This window comes from Patagioenas fasciata, chromosome 4 (genome assembly GCF_037038585.1).
Source record: "Patagioenas fasciata isolate bPatFas1 chromosome 4, bPatFas1.hap1, whole genome shotgun sequence".
NCBI lineage: Eukaryota > Metazoa > Chordata > Aves > Columbiformes > Columbidae > Patagioenas > Patagioenas fasciata.
In genome coordinates this window covers 55,702,685-55,730,160 of record NC_092523.1, presented here as the reverse complement: position 1 = coordinate 55,730,160, position 27,476 = coordinate 55,702,685, and the positions used below count along the sequence as shown (strand labels likewise).

The window sequence follows — 27,476 nt, the reverse complement described above, 5'->3', positions numbered from 1 at the left end:
ACTTGCAGTGAGACAGAATGAGGGGAGGTGGAGGGATGCTCCAGGGGAGCTGGGAGGGGGCCAAGCCTCATGGAAACCTTGCTCAAACACCTCTGTCCAGACCTTAAAAAAAATTCTAATCCACAGCTGAGCCTGCTGTTGCGTGGAGCCAGATGCTAAACTCACTGGCTTCAGTGGGGGCAGGATTGGGCCCCAAGGCAGGCTCTTCACTTCAGCCCAGATATTTGTGAGCTGTGGGTCTGCTGTCTGTAGCCACCTGATTGCTGCTTTGTGTATTAAAAACAGCCAAAAAACCTCAAACCGCAGTTTTGTCCATGCATATCACTGACAGAATAAATGCAATTCAGATCTGCTTTCAGATAGTAACTACTGGGGCTGCAAACCTGCCTGTTGCACCCCAATAACAGCATTAATATCAGCATTTGTTGGAATTATTATTATTTGCAATATGGCTGAGCAGCCTCACCTCAAGCACAGGAACAGGCAATGGGCTCCCCTGGCAGTGCTGGGGCAAGATGGAGCTGAAGAATGCCCTTCCTCACTCTCAAGGTGCCCTGCTCCTTTGCAGCACACTGAAGGCACACCTCATGGGGTGGGTTTCAGAGACAGATGCAGCTGTGTGCTCAAATATGGGTGCTCAGGGTCAGCTCTCTCCTCAGGAAATGCCGGAACTCCGCTTCTGTGCTGCCTTTTCTGGGCTGCAATGCTGGGAAAGGATCCCACACAGACAAAAGCTGGGGTGTCCCATAGCATGGCCAGTGTCTGCCTTGCCACAGGCACCAACATCTGCTCATGCTTGCCATGGCACAGAGATGCAGCACAGTGTTAGCCCACAGGCAGAGACAAACATTACCCACCCCCCCCAAGAAACAACAAAAAAAACCCCACCACCACACACCACAACAATAAAGGAAATATTCATTTCCTTCTTTTTTCACATGTGACAACACTGTTAAGTCACAAAACAGCAGGATTTGGGCAACAGCCCTAACTCTGACCCTGAGGAAAGGCAGCACAGCTCTGGGGAGTGAATGACCTGCTGTGGCCAAGTCCTAAGCCCCAACAACCAGAGGGAAACTCTCATCATGCTCATTAATATGATACCCAAGCATGCTGCCTGCCCTTGTTACTTGGCATGCTGCTTGTGCAGATAGCATCAGTAAGGTTTCAAGTTTTATTTATCCTTTCTGATACTGATATCAGATTTTATCAAAATAAAGACTAACACCTTTGATCAAATTTTCTGGCCACAAGTCCTTCACATTTTTCGGTGATTATGTAGAGGAACAGTGTGCCTTTTGTGTGCAAGTGTGCCACAGGGTGCCTGCTGCACCATGTGTGTTCTGTAAGCCTGTTTTTAAGGGGTTGACTATGCAAGCAAGTGCCCCATATCCCAAACAGACCCCACGAGCAAAGCCCTGGGACTTAGCACTGTGTTTGCAGACAGGGTAAAAATGAAAAGATGGAAGAGCAGGGTGCTGCAAGAGCAAGACAGTGCCCCCAGCCCACTGCTGAAGCACATGCAGCCACTTGGCTGTGAGAGGCCATGAAGTATTTCAACAATATTTGAGAAACACTGTATGTGCTGAAGTGCCGGAGACCCCACAGCTGTAAGCCAGCTGCTGTAACACTCACCAATGGGCAAGGTTGAGGGGCCAGAGGAGGTGAAGCAGCAGCCCTCCAGCAGCACCTAGACCCAAAAACACCCCAGAGTTACTATACAAAACTGGGGTGAGCACCACTTGTACCTCCTTTATCAGCCTCCCCGGGCACCAGCAAGGCACTGAACTCCAAAAGAAGTCCCGGGACTGCTCGGTCTGCGGGAGCCCAGACGACCTCACACCCCCAAAGGCAAAACCATGGAGACAGCCGAGCACTCTCCGCTCCCCGTACCGCCGCCGAGCTCGGGCCGGCGGCGGCCCCGCTAGATGGCGGTGCCCGCCCGCCCTGCGCCGCCCCCGGCAGCCCCGCGGGGACTGGGACCGCCCCCCACCAACCGGGGAAACATCTATTACTGCGGCACAGCAACGCTGGGAACGGACGGGACGAGACGAGAACGGCTGCTGCCTTTAAGAAAGGCTCTTGGGGAATATATAGGGGCTCGGCCCCATAGTTAATTGCAAACAGGTGGAGCTATGCATGATCTGATTGCAGTGAGTGGCAGGCAGAGGGTACTGGGTTTGCCGGTTTAGCACGTCATGAGGTTTGGAGTTTATTCGTACAGTCTCTGGGGTTCGGCACATTTTGACTTTCAAGGGCAAGCACACTGATGGACCTAAGAGCATCAGCTAAGAGCCGGAGAAGGGGAGAGACTCCAGCACAGTCTACAAGCGTGTGGGGAAGAGTAATCAGAATGGAAAGTGTACTTTACAGAGGGAAACCTCCAGACTCTGAAGCCAGTTTCATATTAGAGACCTAACTGTGATTTTCTGTTGTACAGGAGGGCCAGTGCTGGTTATTAGCCTGAGCTCTTCTCAGAAAGATACAAGAAGGCTCAAAGTATACAGTGTTTTCAAGTATGAACTATCAGAAGCCCTAGTCAGCTTATCCTGGAGCTGTAAAATCTTTGCAAAAGGTCCAGGTACTTCATGGCAAACTTCAAAAGACGTGACAGCAGACACTGGTGGTAACCTGAGCTTCATTTGCACAAAGTCTCAGGACTCTGGAGCTCTGACTTGGGCTTTCACCTTGCACACCTCTGCTTTGGGTTATTTTACCTGCTGGCAACTCACCAAGCCACAAAGACAGCCTTGTGCTGGCAGAACCCAGCGCCCGCCAGAGTTACACCTGCCCGCATGTGGAAATGGATTTTAGAAACATCACCAGACTTCTCCTTCAGCTTGTTCTCTCCCTTGCATCCTGAAGTACATGAGTCTGACATAACATGCACCCAGTGCAGGTGGTGCCCAGCGAACCAGGCTGTCCCTCTGTGCTTGGGGAGGATCCCCCTTTCCTGAGACCTCCCAGGTTGTGGTTCCATCACCCAAACAATGTACCAGGGCAGAGGGGACCCACCAAGCACACCCTGCCCCAGGACACCCTTGGATGGGGGTGGAGTCCTCTGGGCCCCATCACCCCAAGCCCTGTGCATCTCCCATGGGCCCTGCCAACAGTCAGGGCCCAGGCTCCCCCCACCCTGTGAGCCAGGGACCATGCACAGCCCTGCAAAGTGTGGGGGGCAATAAAGGTTCCCAGTAATGGTGAGGTAGGTGGATATGTGGAGCAAAGATAGGAGTGTGCCAGGGAGCAAGAGCAGGCCTGAGGAGGGCTGTTAAGGAAAAGGAAAAAGAAAAGGAAGAAATAGAGGAAAGGGAAAAGTGAGAGACAGAAAAATGGAGGAGAGAAAGAAGAGGAAGGAAGGGAGAGAGGGAGGGAAGAAGGAAGGAAGGAAGGAAGGAAGGAAGGAAGGAAGGAAGGAAGGAAGGAAGGAAGGAAGGAAGGAAGGAAGGAAGGAAGGAAGGAAGGAAGGAAGGAAGGAAGGAAGGAAGGAAGGAAAATTAAAAAACAAAACAAATAAAAACCAAGCCAAAACAAACTCACAAAACAAAAACAACAACAAAAAAACAACACTGAAAGTAAGACAAAATGAAGGGAAGGGTGAGATGAAAAAAAGAGAGAGAAATAAACGGTGAATAAAACACGGTACAGAACCAAGGCAGGCAGGCAGGCAGGAAGAAAGTAGGATGTGGTCCGGAGGGTGTCACTGCCCCTGCCCTGCAGCCGCGGGGCCACCCGGCTCCCCACCGCTCCCCGGTATGATTAACATCCAGGTGCTTTGAAGAAAATAAAGTCATTTATTGTCAAAGCATCCAACATACCCAGATAAACTATAAAGTTTAATAAATCTTTTGGAGAAAAAAAAAAAACAAAAACAAAGGAAAGGTAACACATAACTATTGAGACATCATTTCACGGGCACCAAGTGACACTCTGTAGTAAAAGGGAGGCGGGCGGTGGGCGGTGGGGACCGGGCAGGCGGGAGGTGCCCGGTGCATGCAGAACCCCAGCCCGCCGCGCTCCTCCTCGCGTTTAGTTTTATATCTAAAATAAAAATTTACCCCCACATATAATTATTATTACATCTAAACCATAAGTGCTTAATAATTTAAGTAGAAACGTATGACAAATGCATCAATATGTTGCAATATATGACATTTTAAAAAATGTATTTTTTGTAAGTAATTTCCTTTTTTTTTTTCCCCAGTGCTTTTATTTTTTTTTTCTTCCTTCCTATTTTTCGTCTTCTTCTCTTCCTCTTCTCCCCCGCTGTCCTCTCCGCCGCTCCCCCTCCACTCCCCGGAAAGTGAAAATGCGTGCATCGAAAGGAAAGGAAAGAAAGCGACGGGCGGCCGCTGCCCTCCGCGGGGGATCGGGCAGGGGGTCCCCGGGGTGGGGTGAGAAGGGGGGTCCCCGCTAGTTGTGCGAGGTCATGTGGCGGGAGAGGTGGTGGCGCTCGCGGAAGGACTCGTTGCAGATGGGGCACTTGAGCTTCTCCTCGCGGCGCCGCTTGACGAGGGGCTCCAGCGCGTACTCCTTCTTGTGGTGGGAGCGCATGTGGTAGACCAGGTCCGAGGTCATACGGAAAGAGGCGTTGCACTTGGCGCACCAGTTCTGGGCCGGCAGGCACAGCGAGGTGAACGACGGCGGCAGCAGCGTCAGCGCCGACGGCAGCTGCAGCTGCAGCGGCCCCGCCGCCGCCGCCGCTACCGCCGCCGCCGCCGAGGTCTTGGGCCAGAAGGCGGTGGCGTAGAGGAAAGGGCTCTGCTTGGGCAGTCCCCCACCGCCGCCGCCGCCACCCCCGCCGCTCGCTGCCTCCCCGCCGCCCGGCAGCTTGACGGCCAGCGCCTCGGCGGCATAGAGACGGGCGGGGGCGGCAGCGCCGTCAGGGCAGGGCTCGCCCAGGCCGCCCAGCTTCTGGCCCAGTACCAGCGGCGGGACGTGGGGAAAGGAGCGGGCGGGCTGGGAGAAGGCGCTCTTCCGCTCCTCCGTTCCGCTGCCCGGACCGCTGGGGCCGCCGCCACTCCCCAGCTGCGGCACGGTGGTGAAGGCGCTGCCCCGCGCCGGGCTGCCCCCCTCCAGGCGAGCGGCCAGCGGGCCCCCGGGGCCGCCCCGCGGGCACAGCCCCGGGTCCCCGCCGCTCGCCCCCGGGGTGGTAGAGGAGGAGCGCTCCTGGCCCTCCTCGGGGCCGCCGTCCGGCTCAGGACCACGGGCCGCCTTTTTCACCTCCACGAAGGCGCTGCGCTTGGCCTCTCCCGTCTCCGGGCTGGGCGGCGTGAAGAGGCGGCCGCCCTCCTCCAAGCCGCAGTAGGAGCCGGCCGCCCGGTACTGCTGCTGCGGGGCGCACACCGGCTCCTCCTTGGGCGCCGAGGGCAGCCCCGGCCGCTCCGCCGGGAAGCGGCCCCGCACACCCGCCCCGGGGCCCCGCTCCTCCTCCTCGGGGTACCGGCGCTTCGCTTTCCCGGCCGACGCCTCGGGGCCGCCGTCGGAGGGCGCCGGTCGCCCCGGGGACCCGCCGTGGCCGCCGCGGGAGTTTTCCAGCTCCCGCGCCAGGTTGTGGAAGTCCGTGGAGGGCTTGGTGCTGGCGGCGGCGCTGCCGCCGTCGGCGACGGAGAAAGGGTGGTGAAGCGGCCCACCAGGCTTGCAGTATTTGCCGGTCTCCTGCTCTTTGCCGGCGCCGTCCTTGCTGCCGGGAGCCTCGGCGGCGGGGCCGGTGTCGGTGCCGTGCAGCCTCTTGGGGCAGCGGAACCGGAGATGGGCGGCAAAGGGCAGCTCGAACTGGAAGCGCTGGCTGCACTCGGGGCAGGCGAAGGGCGCCGAGCCTGCGGCCGGACACACAAACACGGGAGCACCGGTCAGCCAGGGCCGGCAACGAGGCTCCCTAGGCAGATTAAGGAAAGGTGCGGGGGGAGGTGTCCCGATGCCGGCCGCCTCTCCCCATCATACCGGGCGGGGCTCCCCGCGCAGCCTCCCTTCTTCACCCCGCAACGGCGGCCCCTGGTCACCCGGGGCCGTGGGAAAGGGACGCGGGACGGCCGCGGGGGGCACCCACCGTTGCTACGGGCGGGGGCCCGGGCCGGGCTGAGCAACAGCAGCTCCGTGAGCTCCTTTCCGTACCACACCAGCAACTCCTCGTCCTTGGCGATGCGGCGCAGGGAGCGGTAGAAGAGTTGCCCGCTCTTGATGTAGGCCTCCAGGTTCTGCTCCTCCCTCTCCCGCGCCGACTGCACCAGCCGCAGCCACATCAGCCCCTCCGATGAGCCGTTGGCCGCCGACGTGTCCACCTGCAAACTCCACTTTAATAAACCCGCATGGACGGACGGGATGGGGTTGAGCAGCGCCGAGCAGCCGGCAGAAACGGCGGGAGAAAACTTCCCGGCGGGGAGGATCCCGCCCGGCTCAGCGAGGCCGTAGCAAGTAGCGGGCGGCCCGACAGGGAAGCGCTCCGCGGCGGGGATGTGCTCGGGCACCGGCCGTCGGGGCGACCGCCGGCGGCGTGCCAGGCGGGCTCCCCGGGTGCGGGGCGAAATGCTTTACCCGGCATACGAGCGGCTCTTACCCGAAATATGTAGGGAACGGTGCGCTTGTCAGTAGACTTCAGGGCGATGAAGGCAATGCTGTCGTACAGGGACGTGTGGCTCAGGACACAGGGGCCGAAAATGGCATTTTCCGGAATGTCGCAGGTGGTGTAAACGCTGGTGAAAATGTCAGTCAAGCACTGCTGGACCGTCTTGGCGTCCCCATCCCATATTCCCCTCTGGACGCCGGCGTCCTCCATGTCTGCGGGAGGAGAGAGGGACAGAGAGAACACGTTACATCGCGGCAGGGCTTCGCCTCAGCGCTGCGCGGAGATGAGGCCGCGACCCGCAGGGGAACAAAAACCAAACCAAACAAAAAGAAATAACAAAAAATGGTAATAATAAAAGAACCAGGCTTTCACCGTTCTGGAAAAAATAAAGGCGATGAGCTCCGTGAGCGGGAGGCGAGGTGGGGGGAAGCTGTCGCGATGATTTATTTATTAGCAAGCCCGGCTGCGACCTCGACGAAAGCCAGCTCCGGGCAGCAACCATGCAGGCTCAGGGGCGGAAAACCCAGCAGCAGGATCCGGTCGCGGGCAGGAGGTGGACAAAAAGGGGCAGCCGTCTGCGGGCCTCCGCCCGAGACGAGGGGCTCCCGGGCCGGTCCCTGGGCACCGGGGCCCCTGCAAGAGAGGAGCTGGGCCGGTCTCCGGGCTGTGACAGAGAAGCAGAGCGAATGGATTTCAAGTGGCTTGTCATTGTCGCTGATTGCATGTCAGCTCACCTCCCGCTCCGCTCTACAAGAGGGAACGTATGTCTGCTCATTACCATAATCCAGCACTTTCCCTCCGAGACTTTAATTAAAAGCAGCAAGCAGAGGTAATTATTTTTACCTCGACACGCTTATTTATGGAGAGGGTGAGCCTCCGCTCCAGTGTTCTACGAGGGACGGATGCAGGCGGAGGCGAGGCGGGCAGGGTGCCGGCAGTGGGACGGCGGCCGCCGGGCTGCCCGCGCATCCAGCCGCGCACGGCGTTGCCGAGATTGGGGAAGGAGCTGCGCGCCGGGCTGAGGATGCCCTTTCCCTTTCCGACCTGACTAGTTTACGGCTGCTTTCCCACCACCCCATCTGGCATCGAAATAATTCATTTTAGCTTGGCTCAGGAATAAATCTCTGTTTCTCTCGGTGCGCCTATTTACACCCGAAGACGCCCGCACCGGGCACGGCCCCGCCGAGCCGCGCTTTCCCCCACTTTCGGGAGACAACTGGGTTCCCGGCGCCCGCGGGAACTTCGGCTCCCGAAACGGCGGAGCGGGCGGCGGCGGGTCCCAGTCCACCCGCGGGAACGAGGGCCAGGGGGAGGGCGCTTTCGCTGCCTACTCGCCGCCCTCGTCGTTACGGTGCTGCCCTGCGCATCCCATCCCCGAAGGGATTATTTCGCCAAACGAAACAAATGGCAGCAAGCGGCCCCCGCCAAACTTTCCACCCGCTCTCCCCGGGCCCCGCACGGCTCCCCATGGCCCCGCATCCGTCGGTCTCAATAGGTCACCCCCGGCCCTGCGGCTCTGCTTTTCCTCGTCCACCCTTTGTCCGGGCCGGGCGACGCCGGAGCCGCTCCCGGAGCCGCTGGGCACCGCAACCGGTCAGGGCCGCCGCGCCCAGGCCCCCGGCACGGCCATCTCCCGGCATTGTTCCCTCCTCCGGGGCTACCCCGCCGGCTCGGTGCGGCTTCCCCTGGCCGGGCGCCGGGCCCGGCGACGGAGGCGCTGGGGGATGAAGGGCCCCTCCGCGGGTACTCACCAGGAAGAGTGGGAATATAATCCTCGCCCCGACAAGTGGCACAAAGACGGGCTCCTGCCTCCGCTGCCCCCGGCGCTATTGTATCAGTGCCGCTCCATGGCGGGGCAGGCGGCGGACCGGGGGCCGGGGCGCGGGCGGTGGAGGGGGAGCGGGCGGGCGAGGCGGGGAGGAGGCCGGGGAGGCGAGCGGTGCAGATGGACCCGATGCAGTGAGTGACTGGCACACAGACACACACTTTTTGTTTGCTGCACATAATCTGCCCAATGACGCGTGACAGCCCACGTCCCCTCCCTTTAACCCCTTCGGGGGCTGCCTGCTCGCTGCCTGCTGCCCGCCCGCCTCTCACCTGGCTCCACCGCCACGGGGCACCTGCAGGACGGGGCGAGAGGCCGGGGTGGCATGGGCTCATCCTCCCACCGATGCCGTCCATGGCAGCGTGCGGATTTCAAGTCCACCGCTCCTGCCCTGACTGGCAGGGGCTGTGGGGCAGCGAGCGGGGGGCCCATGGACGCCTCCGACCGACGCCGGGATGCCGGCGGCCGCCTTACCCCTCTGCTCTCTCACCTGCCAGCCAGGGGGTAGCTCAGACACGCGAATAAAATCCCTCCTCGCCAGGATAAAGGCAGGCAGGAGTGCCTGTGCGGAGGCGGATTAAACGCCCGCCTTGCTCCCTAGAGCCGACTGTTCTGGGCGGCTGAGATAGGGAAAGCGCCCGGCGGAGGCCCGACGTGCGACCGGTCACCGGGAGCGGGCGGTCCCGGGTCTCCCCGCCGCCTCCGCCGAAGCTTTCCCGGAGCCGCTGTCTCGACGCGGTCCGGAGCGGAGAGAGCCGCCGACGGGGCTGCTCTGGCCCGTGTGCCTCTGCCGACCGGAGACCTCGGCTTTCCCCGCGCCCGGAAGAAGTCTAGGGATCTCTTTTGCCTCCCCGTGCGCGGGGGCAAAGCACACACTCACACACCTGCACACGCGGAGCTCGTGTATTTATCGATACGCACGCGTATTTGATAAGCAAAAGCATCCGCAGATGCTCTGTGCCAAAATGAGGTTTTTACCGCACGGACAAGTGTTTACCGGTTCCTTCCTTTTCGCCGTCATTTCAGACACAAAGCAGATTAAAGAAAAAAAATAAAATAAAATTTAGCCCCCACCCGTAAACTAAACAAAAGAAGAGACAAAGCGTTTTCCAGAGGCGAACGAAGCGTTGTTTGCAATCGGAAAGTGGGCTGATGTTTGGCTTTCAAATTCACTTATCCTCTACATAATTACGATTTTCCTTGCATTAGGATTAAAGGCTGCATATAATATGCTTTCAGCATTTATCTTATTAATTCGACAAAACACAGTGTATCCTAAAACGGAGATTGTAATAATATTAAAAATATGGGAGTCCGTAAAATTTCGGATCTCAATTTCTGCGTCAAAGGGTTTTTTTCCCTTTTCCTCTTTTTTCCTCTCTCTCTTTTAAATTTTATTTTTAACACTGCGGCTCTTGCTATGTGATATAAATTGTCCGAATGATTGTCCTTAGTAGGGGGGGAAGAAAATCTACGCCTTATTTTTATTCACGAGAATTTTAAGGGACACCACGGTACATGAACCATCTCAAAATTGCTTCGGCATTATGTCAGATACCGAAATTCCCCGACACTAAAAAGGACCGTAGAGGCATTTATGAGCATTTATTCAGACTCGGATGCTACCGTAAAAGTGAAATCCAGTCGAGAGCGTCGGCTCAGCCCCGCAAAACAGCACTTTTGCGTACACGAATTCTTTCTTTTAAGTTTATGCTTCCTAGAATCACGACCGGGGAGTGACCACAGCAAAACAAAACCGACTCCGAATCCCTAGAAATGCCCAGTGCCATTGTCTGTGGCGCTGGAAAGTCCGCTGTGCAAAGCAGGCGACATGAAAGTCTACGTAGCCGCACCCCGGCTCACTGAGAAGCCGCACTTGGGATTTTACAGGTTTGGGAAACGGCTATGGCGCGCCCGGGCCCGATCCGGCTCCAGCACCGCTGGTTCGGTCAGGTGGGCCGGGGCACCAGGAAGAGCGAAAGGGCTCCACTCGGCTCTGCCTGGCTCTGAGTGGGGAGAGAACGGCTCCCCGGCCACCAACCCTGGCCGCAGCCCAGCGAGGCCGCTGGGCGCCCACAGGTGCACTGCCAGCCCTGCGATGCCGGACTAACGCTGCCTGCCGCCTTCTACAAAACGCATTTAAAATACCTCATTATATATATGCACCTTACATACGTTAATTCTTTCAGAAAACCTTCCGTGGAGAGCCAAGAGTGACCCAGGCTAATCAGCTCCAGCCGACTTCCCACGAATCCCCCAGCAGCGACCCGCACAACGCTGCCTCCCTGCTGCTTCCAGCTCCCTAAAAGTCCAGCCTCGGTCCCTCAGCACCAGGCGCCTCCGATGCCCCCCGACGGCACCGGCCCGGTGTGGAGGCATCCGCCGGCAAACAGTTTCTGGGGAAAAAAGTCCCTGGCAGCAGCCAGGGCAGGACCGGCCCCAGAGCCCCTGCCGCAGGGCTTTTGCTCAGAGGGGGCTGGGCAGGCAAGCCAGAGTCCCACAGACATGCGGAGATCGTTTGCTGCCAGCCCCAGAGGGAGAGTCTGAAGCTTTGCTGCTCCCCAGCCAGGACTCTGATTAAGGGACAGGATGGCTATGAGGGTCACAGAGCCGCCCGGGTGGTGATGCTTGGCCATCTCAGTGATGCTTGGCCTCATCTAAACCTCTCAGAGGGAAGTGCCAGTTTTCTCCCCATGATGAGTTACCATGGGGATGGCTGCAAAGGATGGCGGATCTGTCTACCTGAGGATGTCAAGGCACCCTCCTGACTCTGCTGGAGGACCCTTCTCTTTCCTCCCTGAATTTAGCTCAAGAAGGCGAGGGAGAAAGAGGCCAGGTCAGGCTGCACAACCTGTGCTCAAACAAACTCCTGAATCCCTTGACAAATGCTTCCTCAAAGCTGGGACACAGTGAGGAGAACATGCCAGACCTACGGATGTGTGGCTACTTCTCTGAGGAGACATAGACATGACTAAGAGACACTCACAGGTGACTCTACTGTAAAGTGACCCATGAAATACAACCACAGAGAAAATACACAGGTTCCCAGGAGCACACAAGCCCAACCACGATCATCCACGCGGTGCCAGGGGACTGTGGGGATGAGGGACAAAGGGATGCCTAAAGCTGCCTTGCTGCCATCTCTGCCTGCTGCTGTCAGAGGCAGGTCTGGCCTGCGGTCCTCAGGGGGAAGCATGCAAGGAGGAAAGTAAAATGTGGAGCATGCCACAAGCTTTCCTGGTGTCTGAACAAATGCAAGCAGAACTGTTCCCTTCTCCTGAGAAACACACAGAAGCTAGGCCTCTGTAATGGAAATAAATCAGGGCCTCAGGTGAATGGATGGTGCCTTTCTTTGGGAGGTCCTGTACCAGGCTGTCAGCAGCAGCACCACCGCACTGCAGATCAACAAACAGCACCATGGAGAAGAGGTATTTCTCACTGTCGTAATCCTTCCAAACAGGCAGAGGGATCCTTCTGGGACTCCTCAGCCCCACAACCAGCCAGGACACTTCCCTCCCACCAGACCCTCACCATGGCCAAGGTACGCCAGCAATAGCTGTCCCATCTTGTTTCCAGCACAGCTCTCAAGCAAACCTGCGGTCCCCTGTACCTTCCCATTTCCACTGGCCCTTCAGCAGCGACTCACTGATGTTTACAGGAGCACCTGGGACTCCTGGGTTATGTCACCACCACACTCCAAAATTGTAAAGCCCCTTTTGCTATACTCCAGCTTTAGTTATGGTTCACCTCAAGAAGGAGCAAACACTTCTGCTCCCCCAGGAGCCACAGGCAGCCATAGCAGGGCTCAGCATCCCTTCCCCACTCATTTTCTCATGGCTCAGAGATGCTGTAAGCACCTCAGCTATTTCTTCATCCCCTGACTGTGCTTGAACTTTCCTTGTAATTATTTCCAAGGAAACATGGAAACTCTTTTGAAATATTAATTTGTAGATTCACTGAAAAGTCACAGAATTTTTTTTTTAACTGGCCAGAAAACCAAACAATGAGTGTAATATAGAGTGGTTAGTTAGCTGGTTAATATATAGCCCCAAATCACTTTTGAGTTTCTATCTCAACATTATTTTTCTCAAATGTGGCTTGCTGTTTTTCCTCCTTACTTGACCGGAAAGTAGCAGCAAGGTTTGTTTAACACCTGTAAAGCTTTCACCTAGCTTTAGCTTCCTTAAAATATTTAACAGCCTGATACAAGATGTTATGGGCTATAAGGGACCAGAAAGAGAGAGAAAGGAAAATGGGAATCCCTCTAGGACTGAAGTCTGCTTCTGCCTCTGGTATGTCCTTGGTCTTTCAGTCCCTGTGTGCCACTACCAGCACCCCACACCAGGGCAGGACTTCACCCTGGTCCTTGGTCATCCTTCAGCTTAGGTGTGAGACCATGCAGAAACTCAGGCTTGATGGCCAACGCCACAGCTGGTGATGAGGACTGAGCCTCCTCAGAGGGCCCTGGGGGACAGTGCAGAGAGCCATTTCTTAGCGTAGAAGGATCCCAGAGCCTCTACCCTGCCCAGTGTGGGTGCAGTGGAGTTGGGCAGTGCTTGGCTACCTCTCCTTTGGGAGATGTGGGCTCTGCAGTGAGCAGCTCAACCCAGGCTATCTCTGGTGACCACACAACCTTGACATTCTCAGGTTTATGAGGACATCACTCAAAAGTCCCCACTAGGACCCTTATGGGTTACACATGCAGATGCCTTTACAGGAGCTCACTGCCCAGCATATTCCCCTGTGGTAGATTGTCTGCATCTGGGGATGGTCTTTTCCTTCTTGGTGTAGCCTGTGGGGCTGTGAAGGCCTCTGCTGCTTCAATGAGTGACACTCCCTAAAGTCTGCAGAGGTTTGCTAACTCTGACGGAGGGGGGGTGGGGAGAGCAGTGAAAGAAAAGACAGACAGAGGGGGAGGGAAGGAAAAAAAGAAAGATGCAGAGGATTTCAGTACTTGCTCTGCTACAGCGACTTGATATGGGGTGTGTGAAGGAGCCTGAAACTTAAAAAGATTTATTTTCTCTAGTCATAAATCTCACCCCGTTGTTCCTCTGACCAACCAAGCATGATAAAGTCCTTTTCCATAAAGTATTCAGTATTAAAGCCACAAAGCTCACCCAATCAGTAGCCATCTGCTTCTCCCATAACTGCTGCTTCAGAAGCAAGGAAAAGCATCCAGAAGAGAAAGGACACCACTGTTACAGCTCCGGGACAAATGAGGAGGCACTGAATAGCAGACGAAACCTTTAGTTTGCCTTGTATATCTGTATCTATAGAGACAGAGAAAGAAAGGAAGCATTATATTGATACAACAATTGTAAAACAAAAAAAGGAAGAGGCATCTAAAGGGCAATATAGCAGGCATCAGAGGGCCCCACGTAAAAGGGATGCTAACAGATTTATGGAAACATTTAATTGGTTTTCAATTGAAACATAAAGAGGTCGACAAAAAAATGGGAAGAGTAGCAAAGTGATCTGTGTTACTCTCGTGCATAGGCGGCTGATCTCATGCAACCAGAGCTTTGCTTTTTTTTTTTTTTTTTTTTAATGATATCCCTGGTATCGACACCCCTGCATCCCCCCACTCCCGAAAGCATCCCAGCCCAGAAAAGCTGCACTGAACTTGACTTTCAGCCGGCAGGAAGGGAACACCCCCCCACACGCACTCAGAGCTAAATATATTTGAACGACAAATCCCAAAAGTCACCCGCTGCAGGCAGCAGCAGCGGGGACACCGGTTCCAGCTGGTGGCCAGTGCCTAGTAGCAAAGGATGGAGGGACAACGGCTGACTCCCAGGAGGTTGTGGTTTTGTGGGGTTTTTCCTTTTTTTTTTTTTTTTTTAAATGAGCACTCTCCTCCAGGACAAAGAATTCACTGCGCTGCTCCCCTAGCTAATTAAATAAAAACAAACGGTCCAGATTATAGTTACGAGGAGGGTAGAAGACGGATGATCCTGACTGAAGGCGCTGCGACAGCGGGTGAATTCACCGCGGATGTGGAAGCCCCGGCCGGGGCAGCATCCTCCGGGCCCGGCGGAGCGGCCGTGGCCAGGCAGGGCAGGTCCCCTCGCCCGCCTTCTCCTCCGCACGCACCGCCGGGCAATTAAAGGGTTAATGAACGCGTTATTTGATGTCGTAAAGGCAGAATGCTTGGCCGAAAACCCCCATCGCATCACACTGATGTCCTGTCCCCACACCCTGCGTGAAGACATCTCCCCCGAGAGCGAGGGGACCCGCACACGGAGCCATGCACACGATACTGGTCGGAGAAAGACATTTGCCTGGGTTCGGGATTAGCGGCCGGCCGCTATAATGCCGCTTTTGGGGATTACTCCCGGGATTAGGCGGCAGACGCGCCGGGCGGACGCGGTCCCCGTCCCCTGACAGTTTGGATGACCGCTCCCCGGGTCGGCCCCACGGAGAATTTAGGCGAAGGTGATGGGGGAACCCTGAGGAGTTCGAAGGAGCCCGGGGTGTCGGGGACTCCTCCCTTGCTTTTCCCCGCAAGGGTGAACGCTCCCTTCCCTCCGATGGAGGGCAGGCGAGGAAAGATGAAACCCATATAAGATGCTGCCGGCGGCAAAGATTTAGGTCCCAGGCACCTTCCTGCAGCAGCAAACTCGGCTGTCGGGGAAGTGGGGGGAGCAAAACTGTGCCTTCCATCCTACCCGACAGCAGTACCCGGGCCAGCCTCGGACACATCGGGGAAGACGAAGGAGAAGCGCAGAGCCAGAGGGAGAGAGGTTGGCAGGCACCAGCTGGAGCCGACACTGAAAGTATAATGAAAAAAAAGTGGTGTTTCTTTTTTTTAAGGTCCACCGGTATGCGAGTGAAAGCAGCACAAATATGATCTATACACCAATTAAAAACACAGATGAGGAGTGGGAGACACCAATATATTACCCTCCCCTGTGCAGGTTTTATCTCTCTCACAGAACAGGAAGGGAAATTGAGTGCTGTATTGAAAGCAAAAGTTATGCCATGGCTTTTCCCAAGCACTATCATGTCCAGCAGCACTGTATTATGTCAAAAATCTGGCATGGCAGCCAGTGGCACATCTGCTAGGTGTGGATGACATTCATTAGCCAAGGTTCTCTGCTAAATGGCCTGCCAGAGTCTCAGCAGTAATGCCCAATGCCAATCACTCAGCTGCTGCCAGCTCAAAGGCAATCCTGCTTCAAGGATGGCTTCTTTCCATGCTGGCAGGAGAAACAGAGGAAACAATGCATTTAGTAGTTTGGGATGTGAGCGAGGTTGCACATGGGAGCAGGAAGCAGATGTAGCAGAAGAGGAGATGAAGTTGTGAAGTGTCATTTAATAACTGCAGCACACAGGAGATGCACTGGCAAGTTGAGATTTAGGAAGGAACAGCATTAACCCCTTTCCAAACCACAAGGCAGACAGTGGTGGATGCTTTTTGAAAGGGGAGGTAGTGAGACTAATATAGTGAATCGCCTGTTTGTGCCCATAAATGATACACAATGTCTTCAGCACAGGGAAAGACTACATGTCAAGACAGTCTGGAAAGCAACTCAAACCCATGGATGTGTGTCGCACCTTTTGGCATCCACAAGCATGGACTTGAAATCAAACAGTGAAGCAGCCAGCATGGGCTTAAAAATACCAATGAAACTCGGGTGTGCAGAGTGTTGGTTTTTTTTTTTTTCTATCCCCTTGCTTTTAGTTTTGGAGTTTTTAGAAAAAAAACACAAATGATGTTGAAGCAGATCTCTTGTGCTGGAGCTGTTACCCCCAAGAAAGGAGCAGCACGGCAGCTCTGCTGTGCCCACCTCTCTGCTGTGTGGGCACACTGAGCTCAGAACTGTCCTCCTGCGAAGTCACTCCATGCACAACTCACTCCCTCTGCAGGGAAACGAGCTGCAGCGACTTGCTTGATAGTCAACCTGACTCAGGTTGTGCTTTCTCTCTGCAAATCTAACCAGCACAGTCTGGACAACTTCCTCATTTGTGTCTCAGGGGGCTCACTGCTGTTTTTGACATCCTGGTTCACAGCCTAAAAAGGGTAGCTGCACAACTGGGGCAGGCTGGGCACTCAGTGCACTCTCCTTTACACAGTGCCTAGGCAAGAGACAGATGAATGAAACACCTGCTCTGCCCCTGCTACTACCATCTTCCTTTGGTATCAGAAGCTCAGTTTCCCTCTGCTCATAGGTCTTGCAATGGTCCTTTTTCCTAAAAAGCAATTAAGATACTTTGGGATAAGACAGATGTAAACGAGGTGCTGGAGGCAGCCTTGTGGCTCCCTCAAAACTATAGCTGGGCACAATGTTGGGAGTAACAGGACTTGCTGTTGGGAGGGTTACAGCCTAGGTGGAGAGTAGGAGGCTCACAGAAGTTATTTGCAAGATGCAACCATCTATTCATGGTGACTATATTGTCTGAAGTGGCAATCACAAGGGGATTAACTCAATCTTCCCTTCTTAATACTTGCACAAAATTACAACCACCTAATGAGGTCTGAATTTGAGCCAGTATTTAATTTTCAATGAAGCCAGGAAGCAACCTCAAAGAAGTGCTCAATGAAAGCTTCCCTCTTCCCTCTGCCTTCCTTTCTTCAGCTTCCACCCCTACTTCTATGTCTGTTTGCTTCCATTCATTTAAGTAGTGGTTCATAAAATGTGCAAAATACTACCTACACACAAGAGTGTACAGCTTTTGCCTCACAGATCAACTTCTATGACAGCCTCAGTGTCTTAAATCTTCCAGTACTTTTGCTCATGCTTTTAAAAACTAGCTTACCGTGCCTTTTCTACTCCTTTCAGCCAGTCAAGAAATTAGTGGGCTTTTCAGCTCCCCAGTGTTGGTCTCTCTACATTTACCCATGCTGTTAAATGTCACATACATTTTTCTGCAGTCACCCAACAGCAGCACATTCAGGGTAGCATGCTTCACTGTGGTGGTGACCATCTTCAAAACCATGTGCGCTTGGCCCAAGGCTTATTCCTATGCCCTGTGGTTGCAACTCCCCTAGTTTCCCCTGGCTGGCCATCTGCGGAGCAGGTTCAACATAGGCCCTTGTCCTGGTTAGTTGGTTGGCCTCGACCAATTAAGTGCCTGCAAATCACAAGGTAGTTCCACAATTTCCAGCTTTTCACAGTTTAACACTTGGTATACCACACCAACATGCTCAGGAGGGAAGTTATGATGGTGGGAAACAATGCCTTGCTCTCCTTCCCCCACCAGCTGTGTACTCTTTCAGCTGCTCCTGGTGCTCTACAGCACTGGCATCAGGCTTGCCCTTTGGGTTTGGTATTTCCGTTGGCATCAGCTATGTGAGTGCAGTCATTAATGCTGCCAGGACTGACGAAAAAAAATATTTAAAAAAACTATTGTCAAAGCAAACCCCAAATTTTTAATACCAGATTGGACTCAGATGTTCATTGTATTTGAAACCATATTTCATTTTATATTCAAGGTGGTTTTCTCATTATTCATTAAAATTGTATTCATTGTCATTATTTTCAGACAACTATGTGGGAGACAACAGTTATCGCTGTTCCTACAATGAGGGCTCTGTGAAGAAAAGCACTTATGCACATGTTTCCTTCACTCCCAAAGCACTTTAAGCATGTACTTAAATTTAAACTTAAGTACTTTTTGGAATAGGGAAGGTCTCTTAGAACTGGGCCTCGATTCAAAAACTGTGCTTCTGTGGAGCTCTGTCTCTTAACTCTTTGCTTCAAGAACTAGAAAAACTCCTGCCTCAGCCATGCAAAACCTTTTGAGACATTTCTTGGCACATGCACATTCTGATTCACAATACTACTGTTTTCCCCCGCCTTTTTTAATAGGTATTTCTTTGGGTGCAATGTATTATGTTTTACTGTATGTACAACTACATACTGCTTGCACAATGTTTTGCATGATCTAATATTCTTTGTTCGAAACTGCAAAAAAATCTAAATAAAGACTATAGTGTGTCGCATCCGTATAGGCATCAGCTAACGTTTTCTATGGCATATGGTACTTCAGAAGCCATATGTACCACTGTTTAGTGATTCTGGCAAAGAGGCACAGAATGGTGAAATCCAACTGCCAGGATTTCTGAAAACAAATATGTAAATGCTCTAGTGCTTTTGTTATTCATAACATACCTCTAACACAGCACATACAATATGCTGTTCATTCTGTAACTAGTATACTACTAAACTATATTTGCTTCAGTTCTAATTTTTAAAGAATTGTTTCTTCTACAGAAGATTCCTCCATCTTTTCTATCAAAATCTATTTAAATTGGAATTTAGAAAAGGCATTTTACATATTTTAAAGGATGCACTTTTAGGGGGAATGGTGTATCTACCCAAGGGTCTAATACCAGAACAAAGACATTATTCCAGCAGTCTGAGAATGCCCATTACAGCTAGTGGAATGAAAGAGAAAAAAAATAAAAAGAGCTAACTGCAGTTAACAAGATCAGTTGTGCAGAGTGAAGTCTCTTCAACCAGGAATAACATCCCAGGGAAAACTGGTTGGTTGGCCCCACTCACAAAAATGCAAAATGAGTAGGGCTGACCAATCCTTTGGGAATACACTCAAGAAAACAATAGTTGGGAAGGAAACAGATCTTTTCAGACATGTGGTCAAAGGTAGATGGCAGCTGCCAAACTCTGACCTGAGCTGGGATCTGTCCTAGAGAGCTGGCACTTGGTCACCAGCTGAGGAACAAAGGGGACATGCTCTGCCACTACAGGTTTCTCCCCAAACGGGGCAGCAGCACTGACAGCAGCATCTTATATGCAGTACCCTGACAAGCCACAGTACAGGCATTAGGGCAGTACACAAAGCTAGGCAGTCTCTCACAGAATCACAATGTTAGGGGTTGGAAGGGACCTCGAAAGATCATCTAGCTCCCCTGTGGGAGCAGGAACACCTCTCACCCATTTAGGTAAGCACAGCTTGCCTAGGGTCTGTCCTGACACTCATGTAAAGCATTTTTGCATTGGTAAAGGCACTTCAGACCCCAACAGTGAATGTAGGAGCATTCCTTCCAGAGCCATTATGGGCAGGTAAACAGGAATAAACACCTGATTCCCATTAACCCTCCCTGGGAGTGCTACTGCACGGTGCTACTCTCTTCTGCAGAGAGCCTGTCATCTTTGCCTGAGATTTTTGCTATGATGAAGCATTTCAAAATGTTGCTATTTAACATTCAGCTTCGCTATTCACAACAAACATTTTAAAATTCCCTGTCACCATGAGTGCCTCTGTCTTTTGGTTTATCAGTGTACATGGAGACTGAAATTATGGGACTGATCAAACATGTTTGCAAGTTGTTCTGCAGATCACTCCTGTCTTGTCTGAAGAAAGGCTATTGTAAATTAGTGTCAGAGCCAACACATAGTATGGCTGCAGCTCTGTGTGACACTAGTGAACCAGGAAAACCTTGAGCTGTTCAGTGAATAATAGGAGGAATAAAAAATAGCAATGCCTCTGAGAAACACTTGCCTTTTCAGTAACTGCCTTTGATATTTACATTTTCAAAAGCAAACAACAATACAATGACTCCCCTGCACAACTTTTCAGCAAGATGTTGTCACACTACAAGTTCTTGAAAAATTTCAGCCATCTCCAGACACGACATTATCTGAGGTACGTGGATGCCCTTATCCCAAGAGATCGAGGCCTACTTTTTCTTTTTTTGCCAGTCTTGAACTACAACAGCCCATTTCAGCAGGCACAACCTTCCTCACTGAGGTCTCATGCCCATTTCCCATCTCTGCTTAACTTTCATCCTACATGCAGAACAGACCTGCTAATTACCTAAAAATCTCTTTTCAGGTCACCACTACATTGTCCTGGACTGCAAACAATCTGGGTACACAGCAATTACTTTTTGGTAGGTTTTTCCCTGCTCTGTAATGTTAACTAGGATCCCGCTTTCCTCCTCTAAAATGAAAAGAATTACTCTCACAGAGATTAAGCTAAAGCTCTATGTGCAGCCAAGTCTTTTGCCTCTAAACATAAGGGGTTTTCTTCTATTCTATTGCAGAAGAAAATCTTAAGGTTAGCTTTTTTGTTTGTTTGTGTGGTGGATCTTTTTTTTTTTTTTTCTAGCCAGCAGGTCATAAAAAGTTGTGTAAGACATTCTTGGCTTTGAGTATGTGTCTGGATTAGAAAAAGAGAAAAATTAGAAAAAGTGAAAAGTGGCAAAAAGCTCCTAAGAAGCCAAAAATAAAAGAACAAACATACAATCTGACTATCAAAAAAGCCACATTTTTCCCTTACTAAAAAAAAAAAAATAAAAAAACCCCAAACAAACAACCACCCACGCAATAAAAATCAACCATGCAGCAATCACAGAATATTTTGAAAGGTAAGAAGTCTATTAGAGGAGGAAAAAGCCCAACAGTCCAATACAGTCAAAGCTCAAGCTACAGACACCCGAGAAAAACCTCTGAAAACAGAAGGGGCTACACTGTGACTGGGGGCTATGCCAAGCTGCAGCACAAAAGGAAGCAGCAAGAAATGCCAGGCAGCTCACACCATGCAGCCACCTGATAAGAGGTTGTACTAATCACAATAAGACAAACTACACCAAGGGAAGAAAGCCAAAAAATAACTTGTTGACTGAATTGGTTCATGTACACCAGCATTTATGGCAGAGCAAAGATCAGTCCTGTGTTACCCCTTGTGAATCCCTCTTGAATGAGCCAGCTGGAGATTTAATGGGCTCAGAATGAAGATTTATCAACATACCATGAATTGCTGGCCCTAATTCTTAACCTGTTGCCAGAGGGTTTATTTTTTATTAAGGGGGCTATATTTGTAGTAGGTGCTTGCGTAAGAGTAAACATGATCTCATCTTGCTGAGCTTGCAGATGTGAATTAGACAATGGACTATTTTTTCTTTAAGCAATCAATAGCACAGGTTTGCAGAAAGCCTTTCTGACTTCTCACTGCCAGAATAGGCAAGGGCATGGAGGGAAGGGTGAGGGCAAAGCTGGAAACTTTATTTGTAGTTGCTGGCACATCTGTACTTGTTGGTACTATTGCACCTGTGGGCGCAAGATCAGCAAAAGAAACCCAAACCATTAGTAATAAAGGACGTGGCAGGCACTCACTCCCTTCCTCCGCAGGCATCCCATTCCATGAGCCAGGTGAGCACCCCAAAGACAAAAGACGGACACCTCCAGAGCGTAATTCAAAGCTTGCATCTGAGGTCTTCATATAACCACCACAAAAGCCAGTCTGTTTTTAAGGGAGGAGAGTCCTCATCTGGGATATAACCCCCTTCACAGACTTGCTCCCTCTCATAAGCCATCACTCTTGATTGAACAGCAACAGTGGCTTGAAAAGGGAAGAGTAATCTGAACAGTTCTGTATTTACAAAAACATATCCTTGCATCTCTTTCACCAACAGTTTGACACTAAGGTCCTCATCTCTACACTTCTGGTCCCTCCATCTGGAGCATCACCTCTGGCTCCCTGTATGTGAACCATTGCATTATTCCCCCCTTCTCTTATTTGCAGGAGTTTCCTGTGATCGAGGGGGCAGAGCTTGACTCCATGTCCTGTTTTTACACTTGAGGTTCTTGCATACTTCACACTTGCTCCTACCTTTTTGTTTTCTGTTGCAAACCAAATTCCACATGGTGCTGAACAGGAGCACAGGGCAACTAAATTCACTCTTTTCCTTCCTGCTGTCTCAGGCAAACCACACAGCTGTCCTCTGCTTCGTTTTCCCCTTTGTGAAAAGGGAGATGAAACTTTCTTACCTCACAGAGGCACTGCCAGAATAAGCTTCCCCACCTGTGTGGGATGCTTAGGCACCCAAATCCCTTTGAGTGCTTGGGCTGCAGTAAGTGCAGCTGGAAGAGCCATGAAAGGACTCAGAGGGATTCCCAATATGTGCTTTTGCAGAACGAATGAATAATTTCTCTTCTGCAGCTAGTGCCAGCACTTGTTCTTTGCCAGTTGGCAGAGGGTACCACTTTCCTTTTCTGAGGAATACTTAACATTCACCTTTTTTCCCCATCAAGGGGGGTCACAGAGGCATGTGCAAGTCTTTTAGAGCAGGCTTCCTCATGAGCTGTAGGCTTGGAGAAGGAATACAGTGAGCAGGAGATGGTTCCTGCTTCAGGTTCTCCTTTTAAAGAAAGGGGAGCAGCTGGTACATCTCTCTCTCTTACCTGAGAGTTCCCATGGGAACACAGAAGGGCTCTCCAACAGCAAATTTTGGAACAGGCATGACTGTGAAAAACTTCTGATATAATATTTGAATCCTCAGATGTTCAACCATTTGCACATACTGCATGAATGCCTTATTTGCATAGAATTTGTATTTGTTGCTATTCACATTTGTAGGAGAACGCATACATTAGATTAATGTCATCACAGTTTATGGAGATCATCTGTGCGACAGTATCAGCTCAAGGTCTGCCTGCATTCAGCACCCCCAAGCAAATTTCAATCCCTCCTGCCATCCCACAGTGACAAGACAGGGCCACTGAGAGCTGGAACACCTGGCACAGGGGTACAGACCTGGAAACAGTCACACTGAGCCCTGTGCTGGGGGACTATCCCACTTTCTAATCTGTGCCAAATTTTCAAAACAAAGAAGCTTAAGGATCACTAAGAGCAACCAGGCAAAATTGCTTAGCCCACACTTCCAAAGGTGAAATTAATTGAACTATTTGGATTTATTCTCCTAAATAGGCTTATATGATCCTCTATGACACTCTTTCACTTAAACCTTTAGTGCCTACACAGGGATGCTCAGCTGTGAAACTGTCCAACTAGGTGGTCCCTTTCCGTCTTGCAACAGCATCTCTCCCTCTCCCCATGAAATGGGAATGATTATTATTCACTCCCTGGTTTACCATGGCACCTGGGTGCTCTTGCCTGCTAGACAGCTGGAAACTGTCACAAGAGATGCTGTTCTCACAGAAGCATTTCTAGGCTCAGTCAGATATTGTTTGTAAAGCAGATGGAAAACCTCCGAAGAACAGCGCTGCAGCAACAGAAAGCTCATTTTCTGCTAGGAAATTTGTTATTGGTTGATGTTTTCGTCAGGTGACTTCACATACCAGCAAGACCACATGCGAGGACACTCTAATAAAGGTTTTTTTAAGTGACTTCCATTATTGAAATCCTACAGCTTTACTTCCCAACAGTGACTGACAGCCCCAGGTCACTTCAAAAATCTATGCGCTCCCAAATTGGATGGCAGAGAGAGCATCTGAGAGCAGTAGAGATCAGGGCTCACACTCCCAGTGACAGCGAAAGCCCCCCCAGCTCTGTCACACAGAAAGCCTTTCTAGAAAAGACTGTTCCATCACTGAGGAGCCACTCACACATGAACGTCACATCTTCACTTGTACATCTGGGTCACTTTTCATGTAAAGGATTGGCTGGATTTCCCTCAGGGGCCACACATCCCAAGCAGCAGCAGCTGGTCTTAGGGAAGAGAATGCTGCACTGCCCTGTGTGCAAGGACTTGGGACCAAACTTCAGAGGATGCTCACACAGGCTGAGCACAAATAATTTCAGTGGCCATTTCTAGAGGAACTCACACAGGTCAGTTAGCAGGAGAGTTAGATTCTTGGTGAAAAGCTGATGGTTTTACTCTGTTTGCTCAGTCACAACAAGCACAGTGCCTACAATAGACTGAAGAGCGTCACACTGGTTTTGAGACTTCTGTAAAGTTGTTCATACCATAATACTGTTTTTCCTTCTCCCTCGAACTGTATGTGACATACCCCACTTCAGGATGTGACCCCCAGCACAAAGTCATTATCTGCTGCTTGAAGGGGAGGTGTAGTAACAACCAAGAGCCAAATCCTGCACAGGCAACAACGTGTTACTGTAAAAGCTGCGTCAGTCTTGATGATGCAACCAAAAGGATGTGGGTGATAGAAAGGAAGAGCGCACGTCTCCAAATCTGTCTTTTAATGATTTCACACTTACCCCAGTAACTGGCGAAGTAACATGATTCTGGCAGTCATTAATAGTTCTGCTATTAAGGATGTGTGCCACCAGCTTAGGCTAAAGCTAAGTGCACAAGCAAGTTGCTCATGTTTCTCCACTACATAAGCACAGGTCTCCCACCTCATAAAGGTCCCATCCTCACTACATCAAACACATGAAGTTACTATATTATGAATAACTTAACAGGAAGGCGTGTCCAAGTTTAACTTGTTTTAGTAGACATGATTCAAAACCATGCCTGTTAGAAGCAGAAATAATTTATTGAAAAGGCCTTTTCAATATTTGAGTGCTTCAGTCCTATTTTCCAAGTGATTTATACAGTAAGAAACCTAGATAGACATTTCCAAATCATAGTTAAACTCATCGGATATTTCAGAAATTTTTGTCCCTTAGTCTTTTTTGTAAATAACATCCTTGTGACAAATAGCTCCCTACTTTGTGTTAGTTCCTACTTCTCACCAACATCTGTCACTGTGATTATGATCTCTAATGAGCTTCTAAATTATATCAGGGCATTCCACATTGATGAGCTACATTCAGTAACTACTTCATTCTTCAAACTGAAAACACCCTGCAAGATGCTGAATGCTCTCAATTCCCACAGCACAAAAGGTGAGAAACTGGTTTGTTTGTTTGTGGGTTTTTTTTTTTTTTTTTTACACTTTTTATTCAAGGAAACCCAGGAACTTTAAGAATGAGACAGAAAGATTTGAGCCCCCCTGCTTCACACACTGAAAATCTTTAAAGATGGGGGACTCTCTCTTGATGCACAGCACCAAAGAGACAGCATGCATTTCTATAAAGTTACAGGACAGTGGAAAAAAGTATAACGAAAGGCCCTAGAGAAACTTAGGGTTTTATTTATCTCAATTTAGAGATAAAAATGAAGGCTAGTTTATGTGATTTATGTAAGTACTCAGGATCCTGTACCAACTTAGTTCCCTCATGCTGTCAGGATCCAGCACCTGCACTTTTTCACCTAATGACCATACTAGAACACTTAAGGCACTAGTGAAACTGGAAAGTTAATACTAACAAGCAAGGATTGCTACCTTTGCTATTAGAAACTGGTTTCACAGCTGTGAAACGCAGTCCTGCAAATGCATGCTTACCTCAGTTGACAATCTCTAGGTAACTTAGATCTCTCAGAGTCACATTCTTTTTCACTCTTCAGGCAGCTGAGACAACATGTAGCACAACAGCTCTGCTCAATGTCCTTATTAAAACTTGCTCATAACATGCACATCTCTCATAACTCACCTTCCCTGAGCAGAAAAGGGGACACTGTATGCTCAGTCAGTCCTCTCTCAGAAAAACAAAGATGGAAAACAGCAGATTTTCGACAGGATGTACAAATAATCTTTCATGAGATTAGCAACAAAATGATGACTCCTTGCTGATGACTCACCTTTACATTTTGCTTCCGTTCGTCAAGGTTCCTGTGACACAGCCCATGACAGTTGAGACCCTTAGGGTTTATTTATAATACATGATTTACAGGGGGTATTTCTTATTTCCTGCAGAGCTGATAAGCAGTTACCACATTTCAAGCACAGAGTAGCTGTGTTTTGCCTGTGACTCCTGTCTATGGCCAGCCTCTCACTCTGTGCCTGGGAAGTAACTTCAAACCTACCAGGATGAAATGTGCTGTGCACAGTAAATATGGGAATAGTTACTGTTGTCGCTGTGACTCTCCTGGTACAGCTGGGCTCCTAGACACTGCTGTAGAGTGGCTTCACAGACCAGAATGCTGCAGCAGGACACAGTCTGAATCTGTGGTTGTCTGCATGGATGGTAAGCTGTACAATTGCTACAGGTGGCAGTTACACCCCTTTGCTGATGCCTGCACACAGGCTCCACAACCTACGCTCTATTGTTTATCTGCAGCAGCAATTCATCCCACCCAAAAGCTGACACCTACGTTTGTTGTGAACTGTATCTCCATCTCCTCCATCACCAAGAAAGACTAACTCACTGTGGATGTTTACCAGCTAGAAGATGTCAAGTCTAACAAAATGATGCAGTAAGGCACACTTCAGCCCCTTCTGCATACACAGGGATGAACAATTCACCTTTCCTAGCCAAAATCTGGAGAACTGACCATTTCTTAATATTACCTCAGCATTAAGAAGTGCTCGGCAGATAGCAAGCAAAATACTGAAAACCTGGGCAGAGACTGCAATGCATTCCTGGAAGGGAGAAACATTGCTGGCACAAATGTAGCTGGTAATGAGTTCTCATACAAACTGTGTTCCCAAGGGTAAAACTGGAAAAAGTAAGGGACAACTCTAATTGCAGAGCAGTAGACTGGTTCCAAATGAACCCTGTTCAACTGAAACATCTGCCTGTTCTTTTCCCAGCTGACAGCATCTCCCATTTCTTTTGGTCTGTGTGGACCAAGTACCTTCCCAAGCCCGTCATGACTCTGGCTCACTCCCTGAGGTGCAGCTGATTGCAATAATTCTTTGCTAGGTTGGGAGCACAAAAGCCTAAATGAGGGAATAAAAAAAAAAAACCACACACAACAAAGAAATGCTCCCAAACAGAGGGAAATGAGACAACGCAATATAGGCAGGGAACAGATAAGGGGTATATGCTGCATAGCTTGTGTGTGCCACAAGGCATCTTTGTGTATGTCTAGGCAAATTGTCTGTGAGTTGCCCAGGTGAGCACACAGTGACTCATCACCATCTCTGACTCAGGAAATTAGTTAGCCAGTGAATTAAATGATATAATCTTTGCAGATCCTCAGCAGGGATTCAAGCACCTCCCACTCTGAACACAAAATCATAGAATCATTCATGCTTCAAAACAGGTATCTTTTGCTATGATGGTCTTGTAATCAAGAGCAAAAGCTGCTTCCAAGCAGAGACCAAGGAGCACTTCTCAGACTAGCCAGGCAAACAGTGGGTCAGTAAAATGAGCGCAAGCTCCCGCTTGCAGCTGGCTGCCTGCACACCAACCTGTTTTCTCTGCTGGCAGAGGGAGAGTTGGGCAGGTGCCCACTGGAGTCTGTATGAGTAGAGATGCTCAGGCCAAGATACTGCAGAGCCATCACAGCAGATGCTCTCTAGAAGACAAATCCACATAGGAATCACATGCAGGACATCACCAAGGAAATACATGCATAATGGAGAC

The 27,476-nt window shown here is 50.7% G+C and overlaps 1 protein-coding gene across 3 annotated transcripts; it reads right to left on the bottom strand.

The window, feature by feature from the left end:
* Positions 1-3,774: 3,774 nt before the first annotated feature.
* Positions 3,775-9,204, bottom strand: PRDM8 (PR/SET domain 8). Of its 3 annotated transcripts, XM_071807924.1 has the most exons (5): positions 8,317-8,429; positions 6,938-7,229; positions 6,557-6,777; positions 6,050-6,281; positions 3,775-5,819 (listed from the first exon to the last, which is right to left on the bottom strand). In XM_071807924.1, the coding sequence occupies exons 2-5, from the start codon at positions 7,065-7,067 to the stop codon at positions 4,414-4,416; spliced, it is 1,989 nt and encodes a 662-aa protein (XP_071664025.1). In that variant the 5' UTR covers positions 7,068-7,229; positions 8,317-8,429; the 3' UTR covers positions 3,775-4,413. The 3 variants fall into 3 exon arrangements, with proteins under 3 accessions (XP_071664025.1, XP_071664026.1, XP_065694049.2); XM_071807925.1 differs by lacking the exons at positions 6,938-7,229; positions 8,317-8,429 and adding an exon at positions 8,881-9,204; XM_065837977.2 differs by lacking the exon at positions 6,938-7,229 and having other exon boundaries at positions 8,317-8,823.
* Positions 9,205-27,476: the final 18,272 nt, after the last annotated feature.